This window comes from Drosophila subobscura, chromosome U (genome assembly GCF_008121235.1).
Source record: "Drosophila subobscura isolate 14011-0131.10 chromosome U, UCBerk_Dsub_1.0, whole genome shotgun sequence".
In the NCBI taxonomy this organism is placed as follows: domain Eukaryota; kingdom Metazoa; phylum Arthropoda; class Insecta; order Diptera; family Drosophilidae; genus Drosophila; species Drosophila subobscura.
Genome location: NC_048534.1, coordinates 24569440 through 24587249, shown reverse-complemented (window position 1 = coordinate 24587249; position 17810 = coordinate 24569440). Strand labels below are relative to the sequence as shown.

The following is a 17810-nucleotide window of genomic DNA, read 5'->3' as shown; positions in this document are numbered from 1 at the left end:
CTGTTTTGCGCTGGCATTGGCTGACCTTGGGCCAGCAATGGTTTTGTGCAGCTAAAAAGAAGTTCAATTTCAGTGCAGAAAGCACACAAAAGGAGGTATGATTACGGACGGTAGCCAAATGACAGGTCAAACAAAGCGGCAAAAGGCCAAGACACTCCACTCGACAGAAGTCCATCTAGAGTTGATCCGATCCGATCCGATGCGATCCGAAGGCAATTAAACGTTTTGACCGCAAGCCAATTTAGGGCACGGGCTGAGGGCTCTGTTGCTGCAGGTAAAAGCGGATCAGGCCAAGACTCGGCGAATCAGGTAGCAGGACAGGCTCTAAGCCAATCATAAAAGAGGCAGCCTCTGCCTCCTGCCTCTTGCCTCTGCTATATAAAGCCACTGGCCTGTCCTGCTTCAGTTCAGTTATCCTTCGGCCCTCAACATGTTGACCAACAACGATCTGCTCGAGCAGTTTTACTACCCAAACCCAAGCGAAAGCCATGGCCACACGGATGAGCTCCAGGGCATGGATGCCTTTCAGCAGTTGGAGCAGTTCATGTACCAGCAGGAGCTCAGTGGCTGCGGCGACAGTCTGTCGGATGAGACCAACAGCTCCACCATGGAGCAGCTGTACTACGACACACCAGCGGTGCTCGGACTGGAGCACATGCTCAACGCCCAAGCGGAGGAGCAGCAGCAGCAGAATCAAGCGAATTCCCTGGGCAAATTCCAGCAAAGGAGTTCGAGTTATTGGACCAAGCAGCAGCAGCAACAGCATCGAAGCAAACCCTACGACAAGCTGTCCACCTCCATCTCTTCGTTATCCTCCAGCAACTCCTCATCATCGTCCTCGTTATCCCTGTCTCCTGTGAGCAGTGGAACTGTCCTGAAGAAGCGTCGCCTGGCGGCCAACGCCCGGGAACGCCGGCGGATGAACAGCCTGAATGATGCCTTCGACAAGCTGCGGGATGTGGTGCCATCTCTGGGCCACGACCGACGACTCTCCAAATACGAGACACTGCAAATGGCACAGGCCTACATCGGGGATCTGGTCACGTTGCTCTCGAGGGACTATTGAGGAGGCGGCGTAGGATCTCCGAGTGGGAATGCTGTGTGTTGTAGCAACACTTTCATCCTAGTGTCAACTTATAAAGGCTGTTAGTTCTAAGCACTGTACATGATCATCGTTTATTATTATTATTTTAGTTGTAGTTCAAATCTACTAGAGCGCAGGCTAATAAAATATTAAGTACTTAAAATTGAAGCGACTTTGGAGTTTAATCTTGGGATAGGTTTTGGGATGTCGACAGTTTAGTGTCCATGAAAACTAATTATTTGGAAAAATTCAAGGATTCCGAAAGGCTCCTAACAATAAATCATACAAATATGAAATTTATTTGTAATAATTAATTTTCTAACGAAATGAAACACAAGTATTTAAACCAATTTAAAACCTTTTCATCGCTTATTTGGGCATTTTCCTTGCCCTTGGTGTTCCTGTTCCGGTGTGGTCCTTCACCGATCTTCTACTCCTCATGGTGGGGTAAATCTTAGACGCTGTAACTAAATAACTGACGAGCATGAGGGACTAGAATGCTGATTAAATGGTTTAACTACCACCAGACCCAAGCCAGTAACAAAGCAATAAGAAAACTGCTAAAAAGTTATACGAGTAAAAGATTTATGTTAAATTTTAGTGGAATTATTCCGAACTTGACAACATGTTCTTTTTAATTAAAATATAACTTATTACGCAAACAATATAAAAAGGGAAATATCACAAAATTTTGATCGTTAAATGAATTAATAATGTTGTGTTGCTTCTTTTGTAAGTATTTGGATGAAACATTTCGTGATAAAGCTGCGGGGCAAATAGGATAAAATCTTGGGATAAAATCGGGACTGTACATTTTAAGATATCTGTTAATAACAAATTTGACTAGAATAATTCTAAGACAATAAGAGATCGTTCCTGTTCCGATCCACATTCAGTTTTAGTCACAATTCGTATGCCTTACACATGCAGTGAATAAATTAGGCAAGGGAACCGCTCATCAGACTTGTTTGGTTGTGGTTTAATTTACTTACCAAACAATCCAAATCAAAATAGAATGCATAACCTAAGACCGAGTTAACCTTCATCATTTATTTATCCACATCAACTGCATATGTACAGATATGCACATTGACACATCCTTTAGCGATCGCTCTTTCGAAACATTTGTTTACATTCGCCACACTTTCCTCCGACAGCCCGTCTCAGGGATAGTATCACATCCCATGCTAGTTATCCTTGAGAGAGCAGCTAGGCGGCACGACTTAGTAGTGGAGTGTGCCACACCCACTAACCATAGGAAAAAGGTCAAAACATCACTTACCGGCGCACACGATTAATGAGTTCCGACTTCCGACACGACAGCAGATAGAGAGAGGGAACGGGAACCACCAGAAAAACAGAAGTGATTAAGGGCCATCAACAGGTAAACATGCAACGCTCAGCGCTGCCTTAGATCCTTTGTGGCAGGACCCAGCAATTTGATTTAAACATAGTCATTTGAAAATGCTATGCTTCCCCTCACTAAGCCAGCGCTCTACAAACTCTAAGTGAATAAACCGAACAAGAACAGGAGGATCATTTAAATCTTTCGAATATCACATTGACTTTTTTTGTATTTATACAACTAAATACTCAACATTTACTTAACAATAAACTATAACTAGATGCGTAATTCTACGGTCCAAAAGGAATTCTTACTTAATTTATGGTATGCTCTTCACTAAAGGTTTTTGAGATTAACAAAATGATGCGATTTGTCATTAATTTTAGAGCTTATGTACAGTAAGGACCCTAAAATAATGCATAATTCTTAGTTTTAAATGAAAATGATTACCTATGTACACAGCGTGCTTGCTTAAAGTTTATAAATAATACCTGTTAATTAAATTTAGATTCGTTTTCATGGCCTTAAGGTTGAGATTTTTGTCAGCTTTATAAATTAGTTTCAGTCTTTGTGGGCACGAAATAATTGTTTGGAATATCTAAATTTGATGATCGTGGATCGAGAATCAATTTGCTGTGCAGCCGGCAGGTCAGGAATTAGAGGGCAACAGTCCGAATAAGATGAGAAACTACTCCAAATAATTCATAAACTAGCTACGAATTTTTCTAGCATTTAATTTCAGTAATTTGTAGTTGATTTTTATTAAATTAAATTTTTTTTTTTGTTTTAGTAAATTTTAAACACCAAAAACCTAATTGAAAAATTCAAAATGACAAAATTTGTGTCCCTAAAAAAATTATGTCATGGAAATTTAACGACAACCATATTGAGGATCAATTATTAAATTAAATTCAAGACCAAAGAGAAGGCTTAGAAAATATATATTTAAAATTTTACCTTGAACATTTTCCACATGAATCATTTTAAAAATGAACGCAGAAAATATTCAACTAAAATTTCCAATATGAAAAGTGCTAAAAAGTGATGCTTAAACATTGATCCATTGATCCGCAAACAGTCAAAAAAGTTACTGAAGTGAAGTCAAGTCCGGCAAAGAGTTTTCCGTAGTCCGTTGAGGGGCTCTGTCCCTTCACCGTTTCCAGTGAATATTATTTGTAAAGAAATCAAACTTTATTGCAATTTCCTTTAACGATATTAATTAATTAATTTTTTTTGTTGCTTTTCTTTTAGTGTTGATTTTCATGATCAAACATTAAATATACCATTTATGATTATTAATTACGATAAACATTTAGTGAAGAGCATACACAACTGTGGCTTTGACCCAAAGTAAAGAATTCAGAGTTCCTTTTTTGTTGGACTAATTATACAACTATTTACAGTGTGACTTAGGGGGTAGAAGTGGGGGGCGTTAGCATATAGAACTAGAAGCAAATGGCGCATTTGACTAAACCAATAGCGAATGAAATACATATACAAATATATGATAGGTAGGTAGCTAAGGCAACGCTATAAACTTAGTGTTTAATTTAATTGTTAAAGATGTCGCTTAAAAGTCTTTGCATGTGTGGGTCACGTGTGTGTCTTAAATGAAGTTCTCAATTAATTATTTGAATGATGCATGGGAAGGTAGGGTCGGGTCCACATTTTATATTATTTAACGCGAATTTCTATCAAGTATTGCAGGTTCAGATTGCTTTCAATAGGTCGATAGGTCAAAGAGACGTGGAAGAAGTCTTAGATCTTATGTGTAAAATTTTGTTGTTGTTCTTTCTTAAACACTTTTCTACGGTTGCTTGGATTCTTGCAATAATTTAAAATCTGTAAATCTGTATAATCATCTTATCAATTAATAAACTATCGAATCACTCAACCAATTGAATCCACTTAAAATTTATAATGCTATATAGACACACGATATATATGGGGAGTGCTTCAGGCAACAGCTAAGATCAGTTTTCGGTTGCTTTTTGGGGACTTTTTCTGTACAATTTACGTAGGTTTTTAAAACTAAAACGAGTTGAGATAAGTGAGAGAGGGGGATGAGCACTAAACTACGAACTAAACCGAAGGCGGCACAGCGGCGGTCTGTTGTCTGTTTTCTGTGTGTTTGTGTTGTGTAGTTCTATAATACGAGTACGTAAACGTAAATTACATCCAAGCTTTACCACGCATGCGCCCACGTCCACGCATCTGTGCACCGATGCCGCCGCCTCCTGGTCCGCCACCACCACCGCCACGTGCATAGAACGGTCGTGGCCCAGGGCCGGGTCCGCCATCGTACGGTCCAGGCGGCCGCTGATAGGGCGACCTCGGATATGGCCCTTGGTTCGACCAGCCGCGACCTCGTCCACGGCCACGCTGCTGCATATTGTCCGGACTGTTCATGGGTGGCCCGAAACGTTGATACGGAAAGGGTGGTCCGTACGGCGGTTGTGGCGGTGGCGGTGCACCCGCTCCTATATGCATTTGAGGCATTTGATTCCATGGCTGCTGCTGTTGCTGCTGCGTTTGCTCCTGCTCCCCGGACATATCCGCCATGGGTTGGCCCAGAAAACTGTTGTTCGACTCCCAGGGATTCATGAAATCTGTGGGCGTTTCCAGCAGCACAGGACGCGAGGGCGTCAAGCCGCCATTGGCATCCGTTTCAGCCTCCTCCAGCAGATCCTCCTTGGGCTCTAAATAGACAAAGAAAAAGGGGGGAAAAAGTTCAGTAAATGTTTAAAATATAAAAAGCGATGAAAAACCCGACTACCTCGCAGCGACTCATCAATATCATCGTCCGACATGTCCATATCTATGACCATGTCTGCAGGATCATAGCGCGTAGCTCCATCCACGCGATCCGATTCCGATGAAGAGCCTGAAGGTAGGAAAAGTTGCAATATGGAGGGTAAATTTCAGAGAAGTTTTCCGCGACTTACTAGCATTGGATTTATGAGGAGAACTGGTCTTGGTCTTGGCATAGTTATTGCCAGGCGGTGCCATGATGCCCTCATCCGTAGAGCCCGGCACAATGCGATAGTCCACATCGCCGCCACCACCAAAGTCCTGCAAAAGCGAAAATTTAAACCGAAAATGCCATGCCTACAAAGGTAATTCCATTACCTTATCTGCCCCACCGGGCGAACCCGTGAGTGATATCAGATTCCTATGATCTATGTCCACCAGCTGGCGTGTCTTGTCCTGGCTGAGACCGAGCTTGGCGCCGAAATTAAAGGCCGGCGGCAGCTGAAGCGTGCGATGATCCACATCCTCGGCACCCAGCGCTGCGGCATTATTGTGCAGATGGTCGCTGTACTCGGGCGGTGCGACGCTGGCCTTGCGTTCGAAATGAGGCGGCGAGTGCGGCGTGGACTGCGGATTGTAGGCGGAGGAGCTGGCACCACTGCTGTTCAGACTGGTGTCCAGCGGCGTCCACGACATGCTCATGTTCCAGGTGCTGTTGAAGTCATCTCCGCCATTGCCACCGCCACCGCCAGACGATCCCAGGGATGGCGGCAATGGTGGCGGTGGCATGGGTGCCGGTGTATATTGTGCATCCTGACCACCGCCACCATTCCCGCCATAGCCATGATGCGAGGGCAGCGGCGGCACATACTGTTCCTGGTTGTTTGAACCGAAAATCGGAGGCGGTGCCAGCGGGCTGTCAAACTGCGATTGATTGGGATTGTATTCCCCGCCAGCAGAGCCATTGCCACCACCTCCACCGCCACCGCCCAGACCAGGTATGGAACTGCTGTTGCCACCGCTACCGCCGCTGTTGTTGCTGCTGCTGTAGCTGGAGATGGGCTCGGGCTTGTAGAAATTTGCACTCGGCGCATAGGCCTCATCATCCGAACGCGAGCCAATCACCTCAATGGCGCTACCCAGATCCTTCGAGTCCCGCTTGAAGTCATTAATGTCGAAAGGGAGCTTGCCGCTGTCCAAATAGCTGGAGAAACCATTCAATCCGCCGCTGAAAACGTTCTGCAAAAAGGGGAAATTAATACCAGAAATTACTGAAAGTTCCCTTTTGGGATTTGGCTTACTATTCCCAATGGTGGCGTTGTCTCGTCGGGCAGCTGGAGATCTGCATCACGCTCGGGCGATGGTGCATTAATGTCCGGCGAGGGTATGGGACTCTGCAGCGTGGGTATGGTCTCATCCAGCTTCCGTTTCACAATCTTTATGCGCGTGCCAAAGCTTTTATAGGCCTAAAAACAAAAAAAGTGACAGCTTAAAGAGAATACGGAGAGTTTAATTATAAGTCCTTACACTGGCCACCACTTTGACCTCCCTGCCTTGATGTTCGTAGAACTTTTTGGCCGCCTCCACGCTTGTCAGCACCGCCTTGCGGCTCTTGATTTCATTTTGCAAATTCTTGTTGTAGGCATTTATAAACGCCACACAGCGTTCCACTTCCTTTTCAATGTCACCCGAATGGCTCTTGTCTTTGAGCTGCTGCTTGATGGTCTCAATCTCCAGATGCGGTGGCTTTGGTAGCTTCTTCATGCTCTTGTCCGTGGCCTCCGCCAGCTCCACGCACTCGCGCACCTGGGCAATGAGCGTGGCATTCTGGAACTCATCGCTGGCATCCACTTGCGACTTCTTTGGCGGCGTGATGTTGAGCAGACCACTCAGATCGCTCAGGTATTCCTCATTGTAGATTTCACGCTGCTCCCAGATCTTGAAGATGCGCAAAATCTTATCCTTGACGCGTTCATCACTGGCAGAAGGCAGATTTTATTAGTATTAAGTGGCTTGAGGATTTTGGGATTTTGTTTACTTACCGCACCATGGTGGTGGCTCTTTGTAGGGCTGTGGCCCAGCATTCCACGAATTCGTAACGCTTTCGCTTGCTATATTGTATGACATCGTTGGCCAGATAGAACAACACCAAACGATGGTCCACGCGTACTAAAAGAGGAGCAGATTAGGTGATATTCCTAGAATTACTTGCCCAGCCTCACCTCTCTTGAATACATTCAACCAGGACTGAATGATCTTCTTGTGGTTGGCGCGGTGCTGCAGGCACCAGTTTGACATCTGCTGTATGCCCTCCTGTGTGTCCTTTAGCGCCTCCAGGCGCGTCTCAAAGAGCTCATCGTCAAAGGGCTCGCTGCTGCTCATTTGGGCCATATTACTTGGTTTTTTTCAGCACTCGGCGCACATTTCACTGTAACACGATATACGGGGGATGATGGTGGTGGAAAAATCACGCAAATACAATTGTTTACAACGCTCTCGTTCTCGAGGGGGTCGGTCGGTCGGTCGGGTCTGTTAGCAGCACAGGCAGAAGGCAGCAAGCAGCAGGCGCAGCGCCGCGGCTACTTTTCAGCGTTGTATTCTTCACTCCACACGCGCACTTTTTTTTCACTGCTCAATTTTCCTCGCCCACGCTTTTTCACCGCCCGTTTGCGCTCAAACGGTAATCACTTCATTGGCCCCAAACATTTTTTCACCGAGTGTTGCTTGTGTTGGTGGCTAATTACACGTTTTATTGGTTAAAATTCAAACAAATTCTTTGGAAAAGCAACATAAAAATTTAGCCAGCGATGGTACTTATGTCGATATGTTCATGTATCGATGTATGTTGTTTGATAGTTTATTCGATTGTCGAAAATTTTATATGGAAACGAATGATATTTTAGTATCTGAAAAACTATTTTGCCCTATTTTCATGCTGCAGGATCATATAGAATAACTTTTAATTATACTTATCGGTTATATGGTTAGTTATATAGTTAGGTTAGGTTATATAGTTTTGTGCGATAAGCGGAAACAAATTCACAAGCCCCTTTTCCGTCATAAAAAATAAGTTTTTCGATATTATTCATGAGTTAAAAATAGTGGTATAACACAAAAATATTTGTTACATACATATTTAGCTTGAGTTCATACAGAAATGCACGTTTTAAGCGTGAGCGCCAAATTATATTTTGAACAACGATCGATATATCGTAGTCGAATACTGGCAGGCCCTGTTTGGCAAACATCTGCATTTATCCACTTTGCGAATATATTTTACAGGGTGACCGTTTACGGTTTTACATATCGTGATATTTTAAGCACGAAACTGAGTTCACTGTATATTTACGGTAAATAGGTATATTGTATGTTTAAAGAATACCAGCCAGCCGTCTATTAAATTCCATTTTTTAAGGTACATGTATTTAAAAATAAAGGGTAACGAAACTCCCATACTCCAATTTTTAAATGTCACTCGTAGATTTTCTCTCTTTTCCGGGATTCTTATGCTAACCTTGGGATACATGAATTGGGGATACGGTTGAAATCTCACATGGATAGACAAACGACCGTCCTGGTTTCTTTCCTGCAAATATGGGTTTAATGGCAAAGTTGTCGGCGCTTATTTCGTTGATTGTCCTCCTCCTACGCTAATGAAAGAGCCATCAATCCCACTAAAAGCAATCTCCTGCATGGATCCATTTTGCATTCATTGTTTTATTAACCTGTTATTCACTTTTCACACATTTTCAAAAAGGTAACGGCTTCCTGAGAAGTGTAACCGTGCAAATGCGGTTTTCCCCTCTGGTCACACTCTGCTGCCAGCAAACGTGTTTTTCGATCGAGTACTAGGCTTTATTCTATAAACAATTCAATAAAAAGAAGCCGTAAAACTAGTCAATCTTGTGGAAAAATGATTGATGAATTTGGCAAAATTAAGAAAAAAGCGCTGAGAGTTCTAGTTAGCTAGTAATATTAAATGGAATAGCAAACTCGAGAAAATTACTTAAGATCTACGGTATATTTATGGTGTGTTTTTAAAAGAGGCTGGTATATTTGGGTATATTTTTAAGCTTTGTTGCCTATATTTCATCGAAAAATCTGCAGTCACACTTTTATTTTCCGCCGGACGAAGCCTTTTTGCCGCGCTTGAACTGAATCCATCATCCACCATCCACGCGAACTAGACGTAAATATTTGCCGGTACGCTGCATAGTCTCGTATTTTAATCTGTTATTATTGTTGATAAGTTTTTGTGCTAAGCGGCGTGTCGTGGTGTGCGTGGGTTGTTGTTGCGTCTGTTGCCGGCATATGGTGTCCCGTTAGCGTAGACATGTGCCTATGGGCCGTATATTGTTAACTGAAATGTGAGAATTGTAGTGGAATTTATGCGAGGCAGCTTTGATTTTGGATGTGCCAAACAGGCGCTTGAAACTAAGCATCATTTTGCATGTTTCCTCGTACATGTAGCAACAAGTGACGCCGCGTTGCGTGAGTGTGCGTGAGGCGCCAGCGCTCTTTTAAGTACCGCAACCACCACTAAGCTCAGACGCGGTTTTGATTGTATTTTTTGGCTGTTTTGTGATGCCCTTTAGCGGGGGTATATTTACTAGAGTAGATATTTGCAGCGTCAGATGCACAGTTAGTCGACTTCTGTTTTATTCTGTGTATAATCGGGCTCTGAAACTTGCACATAACCTTCAAAATAATGTTAAAAATCGCATCACTATATTGAAATTTGCTTACACCATACTAAACGCACATCTAAAAGGGTATCAATCGCTTTCGTACCCCAAATCCAGCCCCACACTGTTCTCTTTTGACTATTATTTAGTTGAGTGAGCATAAAAAAGGACAAAAAAAAACTAAACGAAAAACTAGACGGCAGAATATTTGCCGGGCATCTGTGGTGGGGAATTGGGATCCACAAAAATATCCTCTACTCTACCTACGACCTTGAGCAATGAACACGCAATTTGCTTATAAAAGAAGGCCTGTCGCCATCGCCATCCCTTTGCACTGTTCTCTCTGCTCGCTGCCCCCAACCAATTTATTTGCAACTGTAAAATGAGCAAGTTCCCCTGTTGCCATTAGGGCCATGTAATTATTCTGATTACTTGGCGCAGACAACGGGACAACACCAATAACAAATAGCAGACAACAACATCCAATATCCCGCTGCTCTACTGACCCAGTGCCAACTAACGTTACGTTACGCTTTTGGCCCGCTTTCCGGTGACGTCCCAGCCGCCTTTTCGCCGTTCTGGCCATTTGAGCAGCGACGACGACAAAGACGCGGCCGCCGCCGCCACGCCACACGGGAAATGCGCCGTAGCAAATAATTACGCTTCAATTGCTGCTCGACCCTCAAGGATTTCGGTTTGATTGCTCCTTGAGCTCCATAAAAAAAATATAAAGCAAAACAAGAACACAACAAATAAATAGAACGGTCTGTCGCGTCTGTCTTAAAGTGATAACAGGAGAAGTTTTTAGCATTAAAGTGAAGTTAGGGAAAGCTGCAGAGTTCATAGAGAGGTGAGTGAAAGTTGGCTTGTAAATATTTGGGGTGGGATTATGGAATGGTTTCTTTATGAAAGAATTACTCTAACTCGAACCTTTGACAAAGTTGGGGTCTTAAAAGTTCGACTGTTTTTGTGCCATATTTCTCTTTCTTTTGGTCGGAAAAGATTAAATATTTTCTAAGTAAATTAAGTAAACATTTTAAATAAATCACAAAAATGTTATAATTATTGAAGAATTCTCAAGAAATTCTAGAGCCGATTTTCTTATACAAAATAGTAAAATTTGCTACATATTATGTGTTCATATCTTCTACTCAACACTCGCATTCTCATTTCTGATCATCCATTTTGTAATTCATACGATTGCCATCAAATTATCATATTTTAGTGTTAGTAGAATCCTTCCCTGCCGGAAATTCCGATTAAGAAGAAGCTGAATTGTCAGTCAGCTCTCCTTATAGAAGCTACCTTGACTGAGTGTATCAAGTACCTCTGCCAAGTTGTCCTCTCCCCAAAAGGCTTTACTTTACTCCTTCAATAGCCTCTCTTTGGTAGCAGCTCTCGCCTTACTCATCTCAAAATCCCTTTAGTTTCCTACTTCCTGGTATAACCAACCCTTCTCGAAGTGACGTCAAATCCTAGACAGCATTAAATTTATCCGAATTTCCGATTCCCACAGTCGCCCCGAAAACAGAGCCACACACAGGAAGCCATAGGGGGGTGTACGGCAGCGCACACCCACGCATTCAGCGATAATCGCAATTAGCCCCACACCTTTAGCCCAGATGGAAACAATAAACACTAATTAGGAAGCAATTCCGAGGACAACGTCGCGCAATTGAAAAGCGCTCTCTCTCGGGTTTTCCGCACTCGTGTAACCTGATTTTCAGGCTTACCATAAGGGCTACATCAGCAACGAGCTACCAGAGCTACTAGGCCCAGGGCGTTTGTCAATTAGTTGTTCACTCGCAAGGCCGAAAATCTTTCCCCTGGTGGAACCTCCAGCCATACAAGAGACTGCGACGCAGTTATCGCCGCCGCTTCCTGGAAATTTAATCAGATTTTTAGCCCAACAGTTACAGATTGGAGCTGATCAAGTGTATCCTTCTGAATTGTAATATATTCAACTCCCGATATGCACAGTGCACAATCACGCACAAACTGATTTCCCCCTCGAGATTTTCCACTTGAGTTGCATTTAGCCAACTTTTGATTTCAACGTCAATCAATGTCGGGACGGGGGCAAGGCAAGTGCTGCTGCTGCTGCTGCGATACGACAAACGTTTTGCATACATTTTGCAAGCAGGCAAAGAAATGTCGCAGAAATGCTCCCAGAAGACACATTTCCCTGTGCCCCCTGCCCACTCCTGTGACCCATCTGTGCGACCTGCCGGCAGACAAAAAGAAGGCAAAGAAATATATTTTCAAACTGTTTCTCTCGATGTGTGTGGGTGTGCAGATCGACGTCATCAGCACCAGAGCTCATGCCCACGCCCACGTACACTCCCACGCCCACGCCATGTAGAGGGGGTGGCGGGTGTTGGTCCAAGTTCGGCGTAAACAAGTTCCAGCGCCAGCATTGAATTAGTTGGGATGCCCTAGGATTAAGTTAGCTTTTAGCAGGAATTACTATTAGCTGTTTGGGGTATACCTGATTGGAGGGCGAACATGTGATAAATTGAGGAAAGATACCTGAGAATATTTGGGATATTCATTAGGCAAGGGTTTTCCATTAAAGTTTTCCTTGGACAGCTTTCCATCACAGTTTTTCCTTACTCCAAATTCAATGAGAAATCCTGAATGAAGCGAAAAAAATCATCCAGAAATTGTTGATAAATAGATGATGCTAAAGAAGGGTTTTGTCTGCACTCTTTCTGTGTCTGAAAAACTATTAGAAAAAATATTGCGCTTCGATCCACCTTCCATTCTAAATATAAAACCTTAAAGTTTCCTTCAACCTTTATACCTAAAGTTCATCCCCTTTGGCTTATCCCTTAACAACTATTTCCCCATGGAAGGTGCATTAGCTTAGATGGTCGCGGCACTAATGACAAATTGAATGCATCACTTGCCAGGGTACACACTGTGGACCCTCTCAGGACAACACATGATGGATGGGCACAAGCTTGTGGTACGAGCAATTTAGCTCAGAGCGAGTCAGCTGCCAGACGCAGAGTCAGAAACCACTTTGACTGCTTTCTTTATCCATTTGCATAGATGTACGAGCACTGGGAGTACTCGTACTCGCACTCGCACCCGTACTACATGTGGGAGAGCGACAACCCGCAGGGTCACAGCAAACGGCAAACGAAGAGTGACAGCCTGACAAAGGACAACAGAATAAAAAGGGCACAGAAGCGAGGCGAACCCCTTTGGCAGATGAAAAAACAGCGGTGGCTGGCACTTAATAAGTCAACATGGCTTTGCCATCGTCATTTATGATATATGGCAGTTTACTTTTGTATCCCTTTGGCCTCCGCGTGCTGGTGAGGATATAAGTAATATATTTTCTGATATATTAATCTTGTGCACTTGGGAAAAAATGTTGGGAGAGGATTGCGCTGAAGGAATACTAAATGAAAGAAATACATTTAAAATTGCATTTATATTTGACATATTTTTGAGCTAAAGGTTCCAAAAATCAAGTCATTTACACACTACGAATAAAACAAGTATAAATCCATGTAAAATTCTGGCACAGAGCAGCATCATTTCAACGAATGTTTGCCCAACTCTTGCCCAAAAATCCTTCATGCTCTTCGCCTGAAATATTCTTAAAACCAATAAATCTTCCCGCTTATTGTGTGCCTTTCTCTGTTGTCGCTAATGAAGCCGCCACTCATCATGCGCGTCATCAGCATTGTCCCTGGCCCTGGCTCTCCCTCCACGTGGCATCGCTTGGGTCTTGCATAATTAGCTAATTGAGCCGCTCAGCGTTAATGATTCGCATGGCAACAATAAGAGCCACCAAGCAGCATCCCCTGGAAAAGTGTAAAATGCGTACAAACACAAATTGCAAATTGAAAATGGACAAAAGGGAGGACAGCAGCCCCTCCGCCGAATGCCGCTTAAAAAGACATTAGCGGAGAAATTGGTACTCCTGCGGTACCACACTTGGGCACACTCCTTTATGCCCCCCACTCTATTACCAGCAAAAGAAACCCTCCAAGAGCTAATAAGCGTTATGCTAGTCCCACGCGGCGTATACGCAACATGCAACGAAAATATCTGCTACGTGATTCGAACACCCAAAATCGGCGTGGCAAACGACACGTGGCATCCAAAAATCTACCATTTCAATGGTAGCTTTTCCCTCCCATTCTGCTCGTCTGTCTGCTGTGTGTTTGCCTTGGCTTTTCCTTGGTTTTTCGCCCTTTGTTGTCGCGACGAAGACGCTTTTCTTTTTGCTGTTGCTCCGTTTGCTGTTGACTCTCGAGTGCGTAGAATCCTAGTGGATCCTGGTAGTCATTGAAGGCTCAGCGCTTTGAGCACGTTTTATTTTAATAGCGCTCTTGTGCCGCATTTCCTCAGCTCCTCTTCGATCCTCCAGCAATTGTTGTTTGGTAAAGGGCTTTCAGCAGGAAGAGAAAGAGAGCTAAAAGGCAGGCATTGTCTTCTCTTTGTGTATGTACAAAGTCAAGTTGCATTTATGCTGTCTCTATGATTTTCTCTCTGCTCCTAAGCGCGTGAAAAGTGTCAGGTGGCAGCTGTTTTCCACACGTTTTGCTTAACTGTATGAAAAGTGTACGAAAAGTTTGTCGCAAGTTGAATGTTAGGCAGGAAGTTTGCACCGAAAAGTTATACACGTGTTTCTGGTTGTTTATTTGATTTTGGCAGCTGAGTTTTGTGGAGTTTTTGTTGTTGTAATATTTGGCTGCAGATTTTGTTATATATTTTTGATGGGTAGTTCTTATAAATTACTTAAAATAATTATTGATTTTTAAACCATATTTTTCACACATATTTCTAGACTTTTAGTCGATTTATTTAACACAAACAGCTAATAGTTTCGGGCTATATTTCCCACATGGATTTGCACATATTTACTTTAATATTTCAAGAAATTTATTGCAAAAATTGCTGGTAAATTTTGCACTTGATTTAAATTAAATTCTCTTAAATTACATTTTCATTCCTGAGTGTTTATCTTTCTACTCGCTGCACGAGTTTCATTGCTTGGCTCTAGACTACGCGTATTATTGTCCATTATACCCTAGTCTGTCCACTCGAGTGTTCGGTGTGACACATTAAGTTCCATTACATTAAACACTGATTTATTATCTCCAAGTAGGAGCCCAAGCCCATTCGGACAGAGCCAGGAATGGAATGCAGAAGTAGGTATGTCGGCATGGCCATTGTCATTGGCATTTACAACTGTCCTGCCATGTCCTGCATTAATCATAGTTTTGCACCCTTCAGGCGACCCCACTCGTGCCCACCTCATATTTCGTGCATCGGCTGCAACGGCGTGGGTGGCAGTGCCATTGAACCCGCATTACGTTGCAAGGACACAGGACACCCCAGAGCTCGAACCTGAACAAAGCTGGGGCAGATTGAAAGGAACTTGTCCTTTCCCTTTCTTTTCTTTGGTATAAGTTTCCAAATGCAGCTGGTAACTTTTTTGGGGGCTTCTTTCTCTGGGGTTTTCCTTGACTTTTTGGTGTTCTTTCTCTGGGGTTTCCCTTCACTCTTTGGGGTTGCCTCTCTGGCTTTTCCTTTCACCCTTTGGGTTTCTTTTTCTGGCTTTTCCTTTCGCTCTTCTCACTGCCCTTTCCCTAAACTCTTTGGGTCTCGTTTGGTTCTATTCACTCGCCGCCAACCTTGATTTGGGCAGCTCGATAAAAAATCACTTCGACCAATTAGTTTCGGGGCTAATCTTTATCTCTCTCTCTCTCTTTTCCCTCTAGTGTTTACCTTTCACTGGTTGCTTTAGCTGTATTTGTACTCAGTGTTTGCTGAGCTCAAGGGTGTGTTGATTGGGTTGGAAAAGATGTAACAAAAATAATGGACTTCCTAGGTATTTCCGCTCTGAATGTGGCTTAAATTTGTTTTAGCTAGGGCCCCTCGTTGTCATATATTTCTGCGGGATACCGTTAAAAGGTATACCCTAGTCGTAGCTTAATTATTTTTCCCTGCCTCCCTATCATTTTCCGTTTATTTGTTTGCCTTTTGCCCGTGCGATAAACGTTGAAGCGACACCATAAAAAACATTCACACTCACGCATGGGAAACCCGCAATGTCTCTGTGCGTATATCACATTTCCCTTTTGCCTCCTCTTTTTCGCTCCCTCTGCTAACATCCAAGGTATTGCCCATTATAATTAATCATTCTGCAGAGATAAAACATCAGGCAGCAGCAGGAGCCAGGCAGGAGCCAGCCAGGAGTGGCACACATCTCCGACGACATCATGGATCCCCATCCGAATTTCATTCGTTTTGATGCATAATTTAACTTTATTACAAAAATGTGTTGCACACTTTTAGGTGACAATCTACACGACGAGCTCATTTGTCTTTCCCAGAAGACGCCCTTTTGGGAGTGAAGCAAGGAAGGGTCAATGGGTGGGCAGGTCAGGTCAGGAGAGTGGTCTGTGATTTCAGTTTTCTGCATGAGTGGAGCAGCAAAAAAGTGTGTTTAAAGTTTAAACTGTTGAGGAGAAAGAATTTGAGCAAATAAACACGGTTTTTGTTTAAGTTTTAGAATCGTTTGTGACTTAGAGACGAGATGTAAGTTAATTTATGAAGAAAATACATTTAGCAACTCTTCTTTACCTCCCTAGAGATTTGTCCATACCTCAAATCTAGTTCTGGCTCTCAACAGCTGCTCGACTCGAGATGCAAATCTAGCAAAAGAGAATGCCCGAGAATTGAAAAAAACAACATAAATGGCGTGTGCATAACAAATCAAACTTATGTGCTTCTTGAGCTTCGCTAAAAGGTGTTTTTCCTTGTGCGAACTAATAAAGTTTTTCAGCCAAATTGAACCACTAGCTCCGCACTTCCACTTAGCGGTAGCGATTCGCGCCAGACTCCCACCTCTCTTGGCATCGAAATTTCGGCAAAAGTTTAACGAAAATTCGACTTAAACCATTAAGGAGCTAAGCAGAAATTCGCGAGAAAAGTTGAGCTCAAACTTTAACTGCTGAAACTATTAAGGATAAAACTTTGGCACTAAATGAACTAGTTCTCGATTCGGTTACAAGTTTCGGCTGCACTCGGCTTCGACTTGGAAAAAATGTCGGCTTAAGCAGAAAGTTTTCGTTTGGGGGCCTCATTTGCAGCCACTCAAACTGCAATTAAAGAAAACGACACATGAATGAGAGGGAAATCTAAGGACATAAAGTGGAGCATAGAGAGGAAGTAAAAGTGTGAGAAAGTGTGGTCTACTTAGACCTACGCATTTCCCGTCTTTTATTTGTCATTAGAGAACTTTTTGACATTATCCTTTTGGTTTTGCGGAGCAAACTTTTCCACACACAACACACACAGCCGACCAAATGAGATTTGTAATTAGCCCGCGACTGGGACTGAAATGTTTTTATTTTTAATGCTAATTGCTTTTTAATGCGAAACTCGAAAGTTTTTAGCCAACAATTAGGCCTCCCAGGGGAAAGTCTCCAAGATGATTTCACGCACGAGCCGACAGACAGAGGCTTTCCCTTCCGCACACTCACATGAAATCCTCGGGGGATTACTTGTAAATTATGCCCACAATCCTTTTAAGCTGTCACTTTTTATTGTGAATAATTTTGTGTTAAAATCGAAATGGCACACACGAGCAGGGCCGCCCTGGCAAACACCATAAAAAAATTGGGCCTGAGAGACAGTAAAAATAAATGGAAAGATTTTCTTCCCTGCCCTGCCCTGAAAGAAATCGACGGGAAAAATGCTGGGGACAATTGCTTCTGGCTGCATAACGAGAAGGGATGTGTGGCCTTAAAGCTAAACAGGGAAATGGCAGAGCTGTTTACAAATGCCACAAACACACACACGGGATAACAGAACAGATAGAGTTGAGAAAGGATGCTCTTCATCGAAAACATCCATTGATATCCTTGACATCTGGCCAAAAGCCAAATCAGGACGTTGCTTGGATACAGAAATCTCG

At 43.1% G+C, this 17810-nt stretch overlaps 2 protein-coding genes across 2 annotated transcripts; one reads left to right on the top strand and one right to left on the bottom strand.

Annotated features, from left to right (window-relative positions):
- Nucleotides 1-430: 430 nt before the first annotated feature.
- LOC117900944 (basic helix-loop-helix transcription factor amos) lies at nucleotides 431-1158 on the top strand. Its single transcript, XM_034811513.1, has one exon. It carries the CDS (start codon nucleotides 431-433, stop codon nucleotides 1064-1066), a length of 636 nt encoding a protein of 211 aa, XP_034667404.1. The 3' UTR covers nucleotides 1067-1158.
- Nucleotides 1159-3679: 2521 nt separating this feature from the next.
- On the bottom strand, nucleotides 3680-8008 carry LOC117900938. Its single transcript, XM_034811504.1, has 8 exons — nucleotides 7403-8008; nucleotides 7223-7349; nucleotides 6708-7158; nucleotides 6482-6646; nucleotides 5559-6419; nucleotides 5375-5501; nucleotides 5206-5313; nucleotides 3680-5128 (listed from the first exon to the last, which is right to left on the bottom strand). The coding sequence occupies exons 1-8, from the start codon at nucleotides 7569-7571 to the stop codon at nucleotides 4602-4604; spliced, it is 2535 nt and encodes an 844-aa protein (XP_034667395.1). The 5' UTR covers nucleotides 7572-8008; the 3' UTR covers nucleotides 3680-4601.
- Between the last annotated feature and the right edge of the window lie 9802 nt (nucleotides 8009-17810).